Consider the following 12,204-nt stretch of genomic DNA (forward strand, 5'->3'; position numbering starts at 1 on the left):
TTGCTCTTTTGGAAAGCCATGTTTAGCCTAAGCCACTTCTCATCATTTTAGGTGAATCTTTTATTGTCATCTTTTGCTCTGAGATGAATGAGTTACAGACATGTAACACAGAGGTGTCCTGCATAATCTCTCATTCTTGATTCCAGACCTTGCTTGCATGTACAAGTTGTTCAGCCGTGTGCCAAATGGTCTGAAGACAATGTGCGAGTGCATGAGCTCATACCTGCGAGAGCAGGGCAAGGCACTAGTTTCTGAAGAGGGAGAAGGAAAGAATCCAGTTGACTATATTCAGGTAGTTAAATATTTTAACTTTTTCTTTCATCTTTCCCACATTCCTCACAGTAGCAGTTCACCACAAACACGATTTATAAGGTAAACCTTAATATCAATTCAAAAGGCATTGTTATTAATAAGCTAAATTTAAAATTTTTTTTAAGTGTACGTTCTCTGAATTTTCAGACATGTTTAGAACTCTGGCTGAAGTTGCTTGGAAAGTACATGCTCAGTTTTTGGTACCTGCTTGTATTAAACAACATATTCAGGCTAATTATCTAACTGCTGGGACCTTCTTAGATTACCCTAAATGATATGTCTCCAGAGTGGATTGTGTGTGTGCTGGCAAGTAGCTTTATAGTGTCCATTTTGATTAATTTTATGTAACACTAGCTATCAGTGTTTGTTGAGACAAAAATCACATGGCAATATTTCATGGCAAGATTAGCTGTGATTGAGAGGTAAATGTGTTTATCAATCATAACAAATTACTTGCTTTGTTCTCAGTCTCTCTGAGACTCTCAGAACACATCTGCATTTTAAAATATGTGTTCTTTCTTGTTCTCCATCTCTCACTAAGTGATGTGTACCATTCATTCATCAAGATCACAAAATATGCTTCAGGAATATTTGTCATCTTTTCCATTGTTTCTGGGAAGATGGATTTAAATTTGCACATAAAATCCTAAGAGTTCATTGAACTTTAAAGATATGTTTCTGTAGCTGGAAGATGTCTTATATTTAATCTGAACATGTATATTCATTAAACATTAAGTTTGTGGGGGTTTAAAATGTCTAGTTGAAGTCCTTGTGTCTGTTCTTTATGAGAAACATTTAATGTATGTCTGTTGATCTCTGCTGTTTTGTTTGACAGCAATAACTGTGCTAGAACTGGTTACTATTTGAAGAAGCCATTTGAGTATAAAAACATTTTTTGATTGGATTAATAATTTTCTGGCAATGCTGAAGCAAACTTCTTACCAGGTTTGAACAAGAATTACTTCTTCAAGGACTGTTAAAAAGCAGAGAGAATATCCTTTGAAATTTATTTGGGTAAATGATTAAGGGCTGTTATGTTTGTGGTGGTATGATTTAAAAAAGAGAGGAGGGGGTCAAATGATGTGGAAAATAAGTAGTTTTCACTCCTGATGGGCCTAAAGAGGTATCATAAAAAATTTAACAGAGAAAGATTTGTAAACTTAATTATAAAGATGGTGTTGAGGTTGCCTGCTACAGAGGCAAACAGCATAATGAAGCTGAGGAGGACTTGCAGCTGTGTCCCACATGCTTTGGCAGAGCTCAGCCCTTAGTATGTACCTTGGGAAGATGTCCTGATAAACCCCCAGAAAGGTTTATCACTTCCACTGAGGTGATGGAAGAAGAGAGAAACACCTGTGAATTGAGAAACCACCTTGTACTTCTCATCTTGGCCATGTTCAGCTGAATCTTTCGAGGACGATAGCAATAAGAAGACAGACATGGAAGCTGCATTATACCATCAAGCAAAAAACATTAATCATAGCTCAGCACTGCTTCTGCAACATGACATCACTAAACCCTGAGCAGAATTGGCGAGATGGTTGCAAAAGCATTGCCAGAGGATTAGGTTTAAACTTCGTATAATAGTTTGAAGGGATGTTGAAATGCTGTTTTAATTTAAGGTACTAACAGTTTCTCCTGTTTAACACCAGGTTGTTCAGATGGTGTAACTCCTGGAGAGGAGACATAAGCTAACCTTGGTAAACAGAGAGATAGTGGGATTTACTTTGAATTTAAAATTTCTAATACATATTAATTAGCCTGTCTAAAGGCCATTCCTTTAAGTGAGATGGTGAGTTCCTAAGAAACGTTACTACTTCTTTGAGTAATTCTTGAATGGCTTCTTTAAGTAACCACATATGAATAATTTCTTAAGAAACTGAGAACTTTAGTGCCATTTAACCTGGACAGTTTTTGTGGGCAATTGTTATTCGTGACAAATCTAAATTTCAAGTGAAATTTTCTCTCCCTGCCAAGTGCTGTCTTAGTTATGTCTAAACCCTGTGTGTGTCATATACACTTAGTGCTCAGATGATTTTAAGATGCTTCCCCCTTCTACACTCCATTGCTTTAACTCTGGGTGAAGATGATACAAACTCTAAAAATGGTGTTAAGAGTCCGATGATTTAGCTCAGAGGAAGTTGTTCAGTCCAGGCCTGTGTACTTCACACTGTGATAACTGGAGAGCTATTGCTTATATCTACCTTTCATATGCTCACAGTGACTCTTAAAGGTCAGAATAACGCAAAACACGTCCCTGGATTAAATTAGAGAGGGGAAAAAGCCCTGACAAGTTTAGGCCTGTTGTTGCAGTGCGTTTTCTCCTCAGACTTGTTCAGTAGCTCTAGGGATGCAGCTGATGGGTGCTTAGCCTCAGCTTTCACATATCCTGTATTTATGGTAGTGACTTTGTCAATGTTGCTTGAAGTAGACAAGGCTTAACAAGTGCAACAAATACCTCCTTTAAGTTTTAGATTTAAAAATGCAGTACATCAACCTGTTTAACAAGGATGTTTAAAAACCTTCCTTAGTCTGAGAAGTGTATTATAGCAAACTGCACCAGTATTTGATACCAATATTTTAGCAAATTTATCTGAAAATTGCCTCTCTAAGATATTTGTGGCAGCAACAGAAATTTAAAAATGGAAATGAAATTTCAGATACTTTCTAACAATGCCAAACACAGAGCGTTGCAGAATCTCTGACTGTAGATCTGGTCTTCTCTATCTGTTGTTACTGTTTTCCAGCTTACAACTTCATATCAGTGAAAATGTTTTTTGTTTTGTTTTGTTTTTTTTTAAGGGTTTACTGGATTTGAAGAGTAGGTTTGATCGCTTCCTTCAAGAATCTTTCAATAACGATCGACTCTTCAAACAGACTATTGCGGGTGACTTTGAGTACTTCCTCAACCTCAACTCCAGGTCTCCAGAGTACCTCTCATTATTTATTGATGATAAGCTGAAAAAGGGAGTCAAGGGAGTAAGTATAAATGAACTTGTAATACCATGCCCTTTGCTGTGTAAACTTGGATGAAATTAAACTAAGCTACATTTCTATGAATTCTTTTTATATTAAGAGAAATGGCAATACTAGCTAAAAAAAAGTATATGTAACACATCTGAGCTCATAACACTTTAGATCTAAACAGAAAAATCAGACACAAGGAGATCTGTGTGGCATATCACCTGCCTCTGAAGCAACATATGTGAATTACTTCTGGCAGATACTCCCTCAAAAATCTTAGGTTGTAGTAGATTCTGCAGCTCCCTTCTTTTGAAACCTTAAGTATCATTTCCTTAAATATATTGATATTTTGGCAGCTATTCCCAATATCTAGTAATTTCTTTTGAAAATAACTTACTTGGTATAGGGAAACGGTTTGTCTTTGCTTCTTCTTACTGTTTTTATATATCAGAGGACTATTATCTATCTGTCTCTTCTAGTTTAAGTAGAACTGTGTCCTTCAGACTTAGCTTCTTTCATGAGATTTTTTGAGGTACAGAACCCAGAACTGGACAGGATGGTTCATCTGAAGCTTCAGTGGCTCTGAATAAAGCTGAATATTAGTGCATGCAAGTTATGCTTTGGGAATCAAATGGTAAATTCTATTCATTTATAAAATAAGTAATAATTCTATTTGTTCTGGCACTAGGTGGACTTCACAAAACAAGTCTTAAAAGGTTTCATTCCAAGCTAACCTTTCATACTCCTAATAGTGATTTCCTTCGGTACTTTTTAAAACTTACCCAGGAACTTTTACTGTGTTTATCAAGGCATTCTACCCACTTATTATTTCCCTTCTCTCTTGATATTGCCTTTCCCTTTATTTTAAGTCTATTTCTTACTCCACTTCATTGAGTTTGGGCACCATTCTTTTGGCTGTCGATCTCATGTTGGACCGGGTTTGTTGGCTTCTGTGTAGGCTACTGTTAGACCATCTGCTGCTGTGAATTACTGTAAGTGTTTGGGTTGTGTAAGACACTTGTGCTGGAAGATTAAAACCAGCAAATTATTTGTTTTACAGCTAACAGAGCAAGAAGTAGAAACTATATTGGATAAGGCAATGGTTTTATTCAGGTTTATGCAAGAGAAAGATGTTTTTGAACGCTATTACAAGCAGCACTTGGCAAGAAGACTTCTCACAAACAAGAGTGTTTCAGATGACTCTGAGAAAAACATGATATCCAAATTAAAGGTAAGACAGTACCTGCATACTTTTTAGGGTTTTTTTCTCTTTCTTTTTTATTAGTCATAGATATGGTTTCTTCTGTTTTTACATAAGAGATTTTTAGCTAACGTTAATCTTGATTGCTGTTAGATACAGAGTTGATTTTTAAAGCCCCAGTAGAAAATACAAAAGGTTTTTCTGACCAATTTCGTGGAAATAAAAGGCAGTAAGTAGTGGCGAACACTCGTGATGAGAGCGCAGTCTAGAAAACAAAATAATTTTTTTCGAAACTTGTTAAGACTTTCCAAATAAGAGGACAACTCCAGTGACTGAATTTGAAGATAATGCTATGCTTTATCCTAGATTTTTTGTTATTCACAGCAGAATTTTGTTGCTGCTTGTGTTGTTGTTTTTTAGTTGCTTCCATCAGCAGACTGGTGTTAATGCTTAATTCGTCTTTGATTAAGTAGTTTGAGATAGATTGAAAAAGAAGTCTTCATATCAGTTGGTTAAATGTACTGATTAAATAGGCCAAGAGATGGAGAAGAAGGTAAAGCCTCAAGCTGAAAAGTCCTTGAAGCAAGTTCTAATGCAGCTTCTTCTTAAGTTGCATGATAAATGGCTAGAGAACTTCTGAACCAGAGGGATCTGATCCCAAAATCAAAAATCACTGATCCTCATTTTTGGCATATATATTCTATCAGTGAGCAAAGTCTGTTTGCATCAGATTTCTCCAAATTGTCAGTGTTAATTCCTTTCTGATTACCTCTGCACCACTTTTATCCTGGTGATTTAGAGGGCACAGGGCATACATTTGCCAGATGAGTCTGTGAACCTGAACTGCCCTCTTTTCTTATGGAATTGCAGAGTGATCAGGATGCTGTGTCTGTGTGCGTGTCCCTGATCCTCAAAAGGCCTGGTAATCTCACTGGGTGTTCTGCAGCCAGCCTTTAAAACAAAACACTCCTAGAACAGCAGGAGTTTGCTTCTGATATAAATAAAGTTCATTTCCCTATACAGTATAATGCTAAAAGGCAGGTGGAAGTGTATATCTTAATTTGATAAGCTTTCACAGATTTTTAAATATGAGATGGAAAGCAAAAATGAAATAAAAAATATGATAATGGAGAAAAGAGAAGGAAAACAGGTTTTGATCTGTGTAGGTTAGATTCTTAGATGTGAAACTTTTCTAAAAGATACTAATATAATGCAAATGGAAATCCCAGTAACAAAATGTACAGAAATACAATTTTTGAGATTTATAAACTTACTCTTAGTCTTGCAGTTTGCATATCAGAAGCTTTGTGTTCATAGTGCTGGTACAACAAGTTATTTTGTGTATTTTCAGACTGAATGTGGATGTCAGTTCACATCTAAACTGGAAGGAATGTTCAGGGACATGAGCATCTCAAACACAACGATGGATGAGTTCAGGCAACATCTTCAGGCGACAGGGGTAAGAGGGTGGGGGTCTGTGTGCTTGTCCTTTTACTTCAGTACAAACCCTGAACTTCTGTCGAGGTTTGTGGTTTTTCATTTGTTATTCCATGCATCTGCAGAGAAGGTTTTTGTCCGCTTGTGGAAATTACGTTCCTTTTACTGTGTCTCTTCCATATAAACTACAATAGCATTTCCCAAAATGCTAAAGCCTGCTCAAAGCTTGATGCGCAGCTCGAGCAGTGGCCTAAAGCCCTGTTTGAGCTGCTGTTGTCCCCGCGCTGCAGGGGCGGTGGGTGCGCGGCTCGGCGGCTCTGCCCTGCGGCGACCGCCAGGGGGAGCGCGGGGGCCGCCTCTGCCCCAGCGGTGCCGGCCCTGCCCCAGCGGTGCCCGCCCTGCGGGGCCACCTGCCCGCTCCCAGCTGCGCTGCCCAGCTGCTGTGTCACCAGCAAAGCCTTCCCATTCTCCTTCTTCAAATCTGATCTCCACTGTGACCTGTATTTTTTTCTAACAGCAAGAAAAATATCGCATGCTGATGGCATTTGCAAAGCGCACCGTCTGATGTTTAACTTCCCTGGTGCAATGAATGCCTTTGCTAAAAGCAAAGCTGCTGTTTTATTCAAATTGCAAATATGGGCTTAGTTGTTCGTTCAGAAAAAATTTCACCTTATAGTTAAAGTGGGCCTCTGGAATACTGCATAAAGGAGAGATTGTTTCTATTGGGATGTCAGTTCAGTTGCTCTAAAACACTTTTTTTTATACTGATACACAGTAGAGCTTAATAATATATAATAAACAGGCCTGTCTGCAGGTAAGTAGGTCTATAGATCAAGCATGCTTGAATCAGTTTCAGAAGTGAATGCCAGGAATGTGTTTGTGGCTGTACTCTGTCCAATGTCCCTGGCTGTGCAAGGTGATATGAAATCTTTGCCTTCTTGAAGCCCTCAGTGGAAATCTTCCTCATCAGCATACTGTGAATCATCCTGAGTGAGGGAACAGCATGTTCTCAAAGTGGCTTCAGAAAAGGTTGTAGAGAATTTGCATAGTTATAAAAGTGTTTGTGGACAGGCAGTCTTACTACTGCCTTTTTTTTTTTCTTTAGAGGCTAGTCATGTTTTCCTTCTAGAATGCTTGAAATACAAATTTGAAGGAAAAAATTGTAAGAGCATTCCCACTTTTTAGGTAGCATGCCAGACTTGGACATGGGGCGGGGGTTGTGTTAAAGATTTATGTACTTTACATGACAGTCTTAGATTAAGTGAGTTAATAAATGATATCTGTATCTTCTTTTTAGCTGCATACAGCTAATAAGATGAATTTAAAACGTTAACAGATGTCCTGCTAGGCCTTACTTGAAACTTTGTCTTTTTCTTGGCAAGAGACCAGGAGTTGATGTGCTGGTTGCCTTTTGGTCAGCCTAATCATGGCCTTTTAATGAAATTTCTGGCGTACTTATTTATGACAGAAGAATATGTATTTCTTTGTATGGCAGTAATATTTGAGAGGAAATACAAACAGGAAGATGGGGGGTATATTACTGTTAACTTGCTGTTGATACTGTGTTTTATATGCAATAGTCTGTTCTACTTCTTTTTAAACAATTTGTGTACTTGAATGTGTACGGTGTCTCTTAGAGGACTCAGGCAGCTGCTTTTCTCTAAATAATCCTACCTGCAAAGTTTCCTGCTGGATCCTATTTCCTGAGATACAGGCAATGCCAAGGTCTGTGTAGATGATTGGTTTGCCATCAGTAAGTGGAAAGCTCAGCATTAGGGAAGGTCCAGGCTCGTAGACTATGAGTAATTTCTACAACTGTGATCCTGAAACATTTCTTGGAGTCCTGTAAAGATTAGATCCCTTCAGGGCGCTTTCCACTAGTTTGTACCGTTTTTATGCTGAAAAGACATGTTGTAAAATATAGTGCTTCTAAAACTTTTTCAGTGCTCTGTACAATGTATGATGTGAGGCATTCTAAACTATTGCTGTCTTCAGTCTGGCTAAGGCCAAAAGAATTTGGGAAACAGTTTGCCATCTCAGCTAAGATGCTTCAGTTCCAGATAAATATATTTTCTGTATCCTGTCTGCACTGATGGCCTTTCCCTGTGCTTTGGCTAGAGGAAAACTGTTGAGGCTCCTTTTTATTATTAACTAGTTTTCTGTGTCTAAATGGCTGTTTGAACTTCTCTTGTGAGCCTCATAAACATTGGTGATATGAAATTAGAAGGATGGCAGTAGTGTTGGCTACAGAAGAACCCTTATCTGGATCTTTACATACTTCTGCAAATTGTTCCTTTCAGTCCCAGGGGTATCTGTAGGAGTAGCCTGTCATTGGTTTGTTTAGGTTTTTCAGAAGTTTCCTGTGCTCAAGGTGGTTGAGGCACACAGGCATTCAACATGCACAATACAAAAACTCTTCCATAGTGCATGGAAATGCTTCTCTGCTGTTGGATAAGGGAAGTTTCTGAGTTCAGGTTTTGACCTTCTAAAATATAATGTGCTCTGTTTCTGTGTAGTAAGTTTATATAAGTTGGATATTGTATGCTTTGTTTTTTCTTGTCCTTAATGTGTGTTCTTTGAAGGTATTGGTTATACCTCCTAGAACTGAAAATAAACAGTTTAAATAATGCTCAACTTAGTTGAGATACCTAGTGAGGGTTATGCCTCACTGGTAGCTGGATCTTTATTACCTGCTAATGCATCTAGTTTATAGGTAAAATAAAGCACTTCACTTGTGGAATGTTTGCTCACCAGTGCTGACTATTTATAGTAATAAATGTCTTTATGGAAAGAGGATAGGTGGTGTGTGTAGAAGTGAGTAACTGTTTGTATTGCAGTCCAGGGGTGTGATTTAACACCAGATATTCAGTAGTTACTCTCTACTTCCACAGAGTAAGTTTAGAAAGAATTATTTTGAAACTGCCACATTTCATGCAACCTGGCTTTATTGCATGTCATCCAAAAGCTATTCAGAGAGATTTGTTACACATATCATGAATTCTGTTTATGATCACAGACATTTTGTTGTCGCTTAAGAATTTATTTTGTTGTATTCTGTGTGCTCTTAACTGCCAGAGGGGAACGATGTGGAGGAATTTTGCTGTACCATCTACTCTTACAGTGATAAATTAATTTATTTGTCTGGCTTCCTAAAAATAATGTTTCTAGATATATGTCTAATTCTTTCATAGTCTATGAAAATTCTGTGCCAAAACAGAAAAAGTGAGGAAACATGGTCCTATTTTAAAATGGTGTATGTTTTCTTCCAATTGTCCTTAGGTCTCATTAGGTGGTGTTGATCTTACAGTGCGTGTCCTCACAACAGGTTACTGGCCTACCCAGTCAGCCACACCAAAGTGTAACATCCCTCCAGCTCCCAGACATGCTTTTGAAATATTTAGAAGGTATGTGTTAAAACAGATTTTTAAGTAGAGGTTTTAAGAAGAAACCTTCTAGATTTAACTTCACAGATATGTTGTACTGTTGGCAGTATGCTGGCAACATGCTGGCATACTCTTTTTTTCAGTTCATGTGAAAACTGGAGAATACAACAGTCACATTATGATGCTCAAGTTTTTGGGAGATTTAAGTAAAATTCTAACAAGAGTTAATGTTTTGAAAAAACAAGAAGAAATTTCTTAAGCGTGTCCTTAGTGGATATGAAAAGTCTGTGTAACTTTTTAAAGCTTTCAGTACCAAATGTGAATTACATATTGTTTTCAATTATATTACAGATTTTATTTAGCCAAACATAGTGGGCGACAGCTGACACTCCAGCATCATATGGGGTCTGCAGATCTCAATGCCACTTTCTATGGGCCTGTCAAAAAGGTAAGGTATCAAGATTGTGTAAATATTGTATCTATGTAAGCAAATGCACATTTTTAGTAACTTCAGAATTTTGTAAAATAAAAGCTTACCCATTAACAATATAAGAAGAAGATGCCTTCTGTCAGCCTTATACTCTGATTCTTCCTTTGTAGCAGTTATGGTTTGACTTTTTCTTTTCCCCCTCTGAATCTCATTTGAATGCATCACTCAGGGTCACCTTTTACCTTGTAGAAAAATAGTAAATTTGGTCTTGAAGGGACCTCAGTCGTTTCAGTGTTTGGAGTTTTTTGACTGTAAATAACTCAAAAGTGAAAAGAAACTTGTTTCTTTATAGAGTTATTTTTGTTAAGCCAAGTTTAGCCTGCTTTTCATATGCAGAGTGCTAGCAATGTAGGCATCATTTTTTTAAAAACAAGAATCTGAGCAGAGTTTATTGAAATACAATACTTGATTTGTATGTATGCAAGAAAATAATTTTCTGGTGATTCATACCAGTTCTGAAGTGCTAAGCTCGAGGTAGCAGTGGCATGATAATTGGCAATGTAGAAGGCAGTGCAAAACAAAAACAAAATTCTTATAACAAAGTATTAATAATGCACATTTGTGAGAATGCTAAAATTGTGTTACTGTAAGATAAATATTTTGATAATTTTGAAGATAAGAGTAAGAAAACTTGGAGGGTGGGCAAGTATTGAAACAGAGGCCAGAGAGGTGGTAGAGACTCTGTCCTTGGCAATTCTCAGTATGTGACTGAGGGCTCTACATGGCCTGGCTTGGAGTGATGGCTGGACCACAGGACCTACAGAGGTGCCTCTGACTTCAATCCCCCTGATGTTCTAAGACAGCTACTGGAGGAACATTCTGCTTATGCCCCCAGGCACATGCTGTTCTATTTCTTGTGTAGACTGATCTCCTGGATAAATTTTTCATCATGTAACTTTTCATCTTATCAAGGTAAAATGTTTTTCAGTGGAGAATAATCTAATAGTAGTTTTGGAATTTTAAAATAGGAAGATGGCTCAGAAGTTGGCGTAGGAGGTGCCCAAGTAACTGGCTCAAATACACGGAAGCACATATTGCAAGTCTCCACTTTCCAGATGACGATATTAATGCTCTTTAACAACAGAGAAAAATACACATTTGAGGTAAGTGTTGTGGTTGTCTTACCTCATTTTAAATGACTGTTTTAGGCACTTTCTTGTTCTCTTGAATACACTGTTGAAGATCAGATGCCTCTCGTTCTATTTGAGTGTGGATCAGGCCAATAAATGCAGGAAGCAGATCATTAGCAGTGCACCTATTTGGGAACGCAAGTTTTCAGAAATGTTTGAGTGTTGTGAGTGTGGTTATTTCTAGGCCATCGAGCTGTAGAAAAGCTGAGGTTGGAATGCAGCAGGTGGCTCCATTTCCTCATTTTATCTTTGATAAACTGGATTTAGAAGCCAAAGGGTGGAAAAGGATTTGTATCCTGGCTTCTTGAATACCAAAGTGCTAAAACTGGCAGGCTGGAGTGAGCTATAGGGTGGTTCAAAGAACTTTCATCCCTTCTCTGAGCTGGTTAGCCAGAGAGGACAATGAAGAAGGTCCAGATGGATTCTCAACAAGGAAACTAAAGGGGTGTTGCTGGGAAAGGTTGAGGTGTCAGCTAATGGGGGATGATGAAGGCGACTTTAGGAGCGGAGGAGGATCCTGTGCTATGAGATCTGAGCATTGTATTGGCAATGTCAATTAATAGTTTCACTTCAGACATTATCTTCCCTTTGAGAGAGCACTGGCAGCCTTGAAAAGCAGCATGAGTGCAGTTTGAAACAGAGTGGATTTCCAGGTTTTCTCATCTACTTTTGACTGTGCAGTGCATAGTAATCATTTGCCTTTTGTTTGGATTTTGTTTTCAGCTTATTTGGCATACTTCTAGCCTCTTAATAAAGAAAGTTTCTTTGAAATAGTCTCAGTTGGGATTAAGGAAGGCAGGATTTGATAAGAGGCTCTTAAGAAACTACTCATAAATTTAAAAAACCATCATTTTAGAGCAGAAAGTCCTGTGTATTGTGAAATCTACTTCAGGAGCATTACAGCTTTGAGTACTTTCTCTGCAGAATATATAAGGGAGCAAAAACAAGGAGGGGGACTTAACAGCTCTTTTTTATTTCCTTGAAGCTGGTTTTGAAATTGAGCTGAAGGCTGCCTTACTCCATCAAATTGTAGGCTTTATGAGTAGGAGAGCCTCACCCATATATGAATAAATAATACTCGGTAGAGCAGTGAAAAAATTTTAATACATGCTCTAAGTTATAGTTTATTTTATTAAGACCAGATGATAGAGAAATATGTCCACCTGCTTTTAAGTTGTGTGTGTTTTGTTTATTTCTGGTTTGGGAGTTCTTAAACTCTTACTTTGTGTCCCACTGTAACTAAAACATTAAGGAGGCATATTTGTTTGGTTTGGTTTCTTTGGTGAA

At 37.8% G+C, this 12,204-nt stretch overlaps 1 protein-coding gene across 1 annotated transcript in view; it reads left to right on the forward strand.

Annotated features, from left to right (window-relative positions):
- Positions 1–12,204, forward strand: part of CUL3 (cullin 3) — a 56,625-nt gene that overhangs the window by 37,664 nt on the left and 6,757 nt on the right. Inside the window, exons 7-13 of the mRNA XM_027686269.1 lie at positions 147–292; positions 3,115–3,291; positions 4,337–4,507; positions 5,829–5,936; positions 9,194–9,318; positions 9,649–9,745; positions 10,756–10,890. Coding sequence (XP_027542070.1) covers positions 147–292; positions 3,115–3,291; positions 4,337–4,507; positions 5,829–5,936; positions 9,194–9,318; positions 9,649–9,745; positions 10,756–10,890 — 959 coding nt within the window. The remainder of the gene's footprint in view (positions 1–146; positions 293–3,114; positions 3,292–4,336; positions 4,508–5,828; positions 5,937–9,193; positions 9,319–9,648; positions 9,746–10,755; positions 10,891–12,204) is intronic.

Source organism: Neopelma chrysocephalum, unplaced genomic scaffold, assembly GCF_003984885.1.
Source record: "Neopelma chrysocephalum unplaced genomic scaffold, ASM398488v2 Primary Assembly neopelma1_70, whole genome shotgun sequence".
NCBI classification, from domain to species: domain Eukaryota; kingdom Metazoa; phylum Chordata; class Aves; order Passeriformes; family Pipridae; genus Neopelma; species Neopelma chrysocephalum.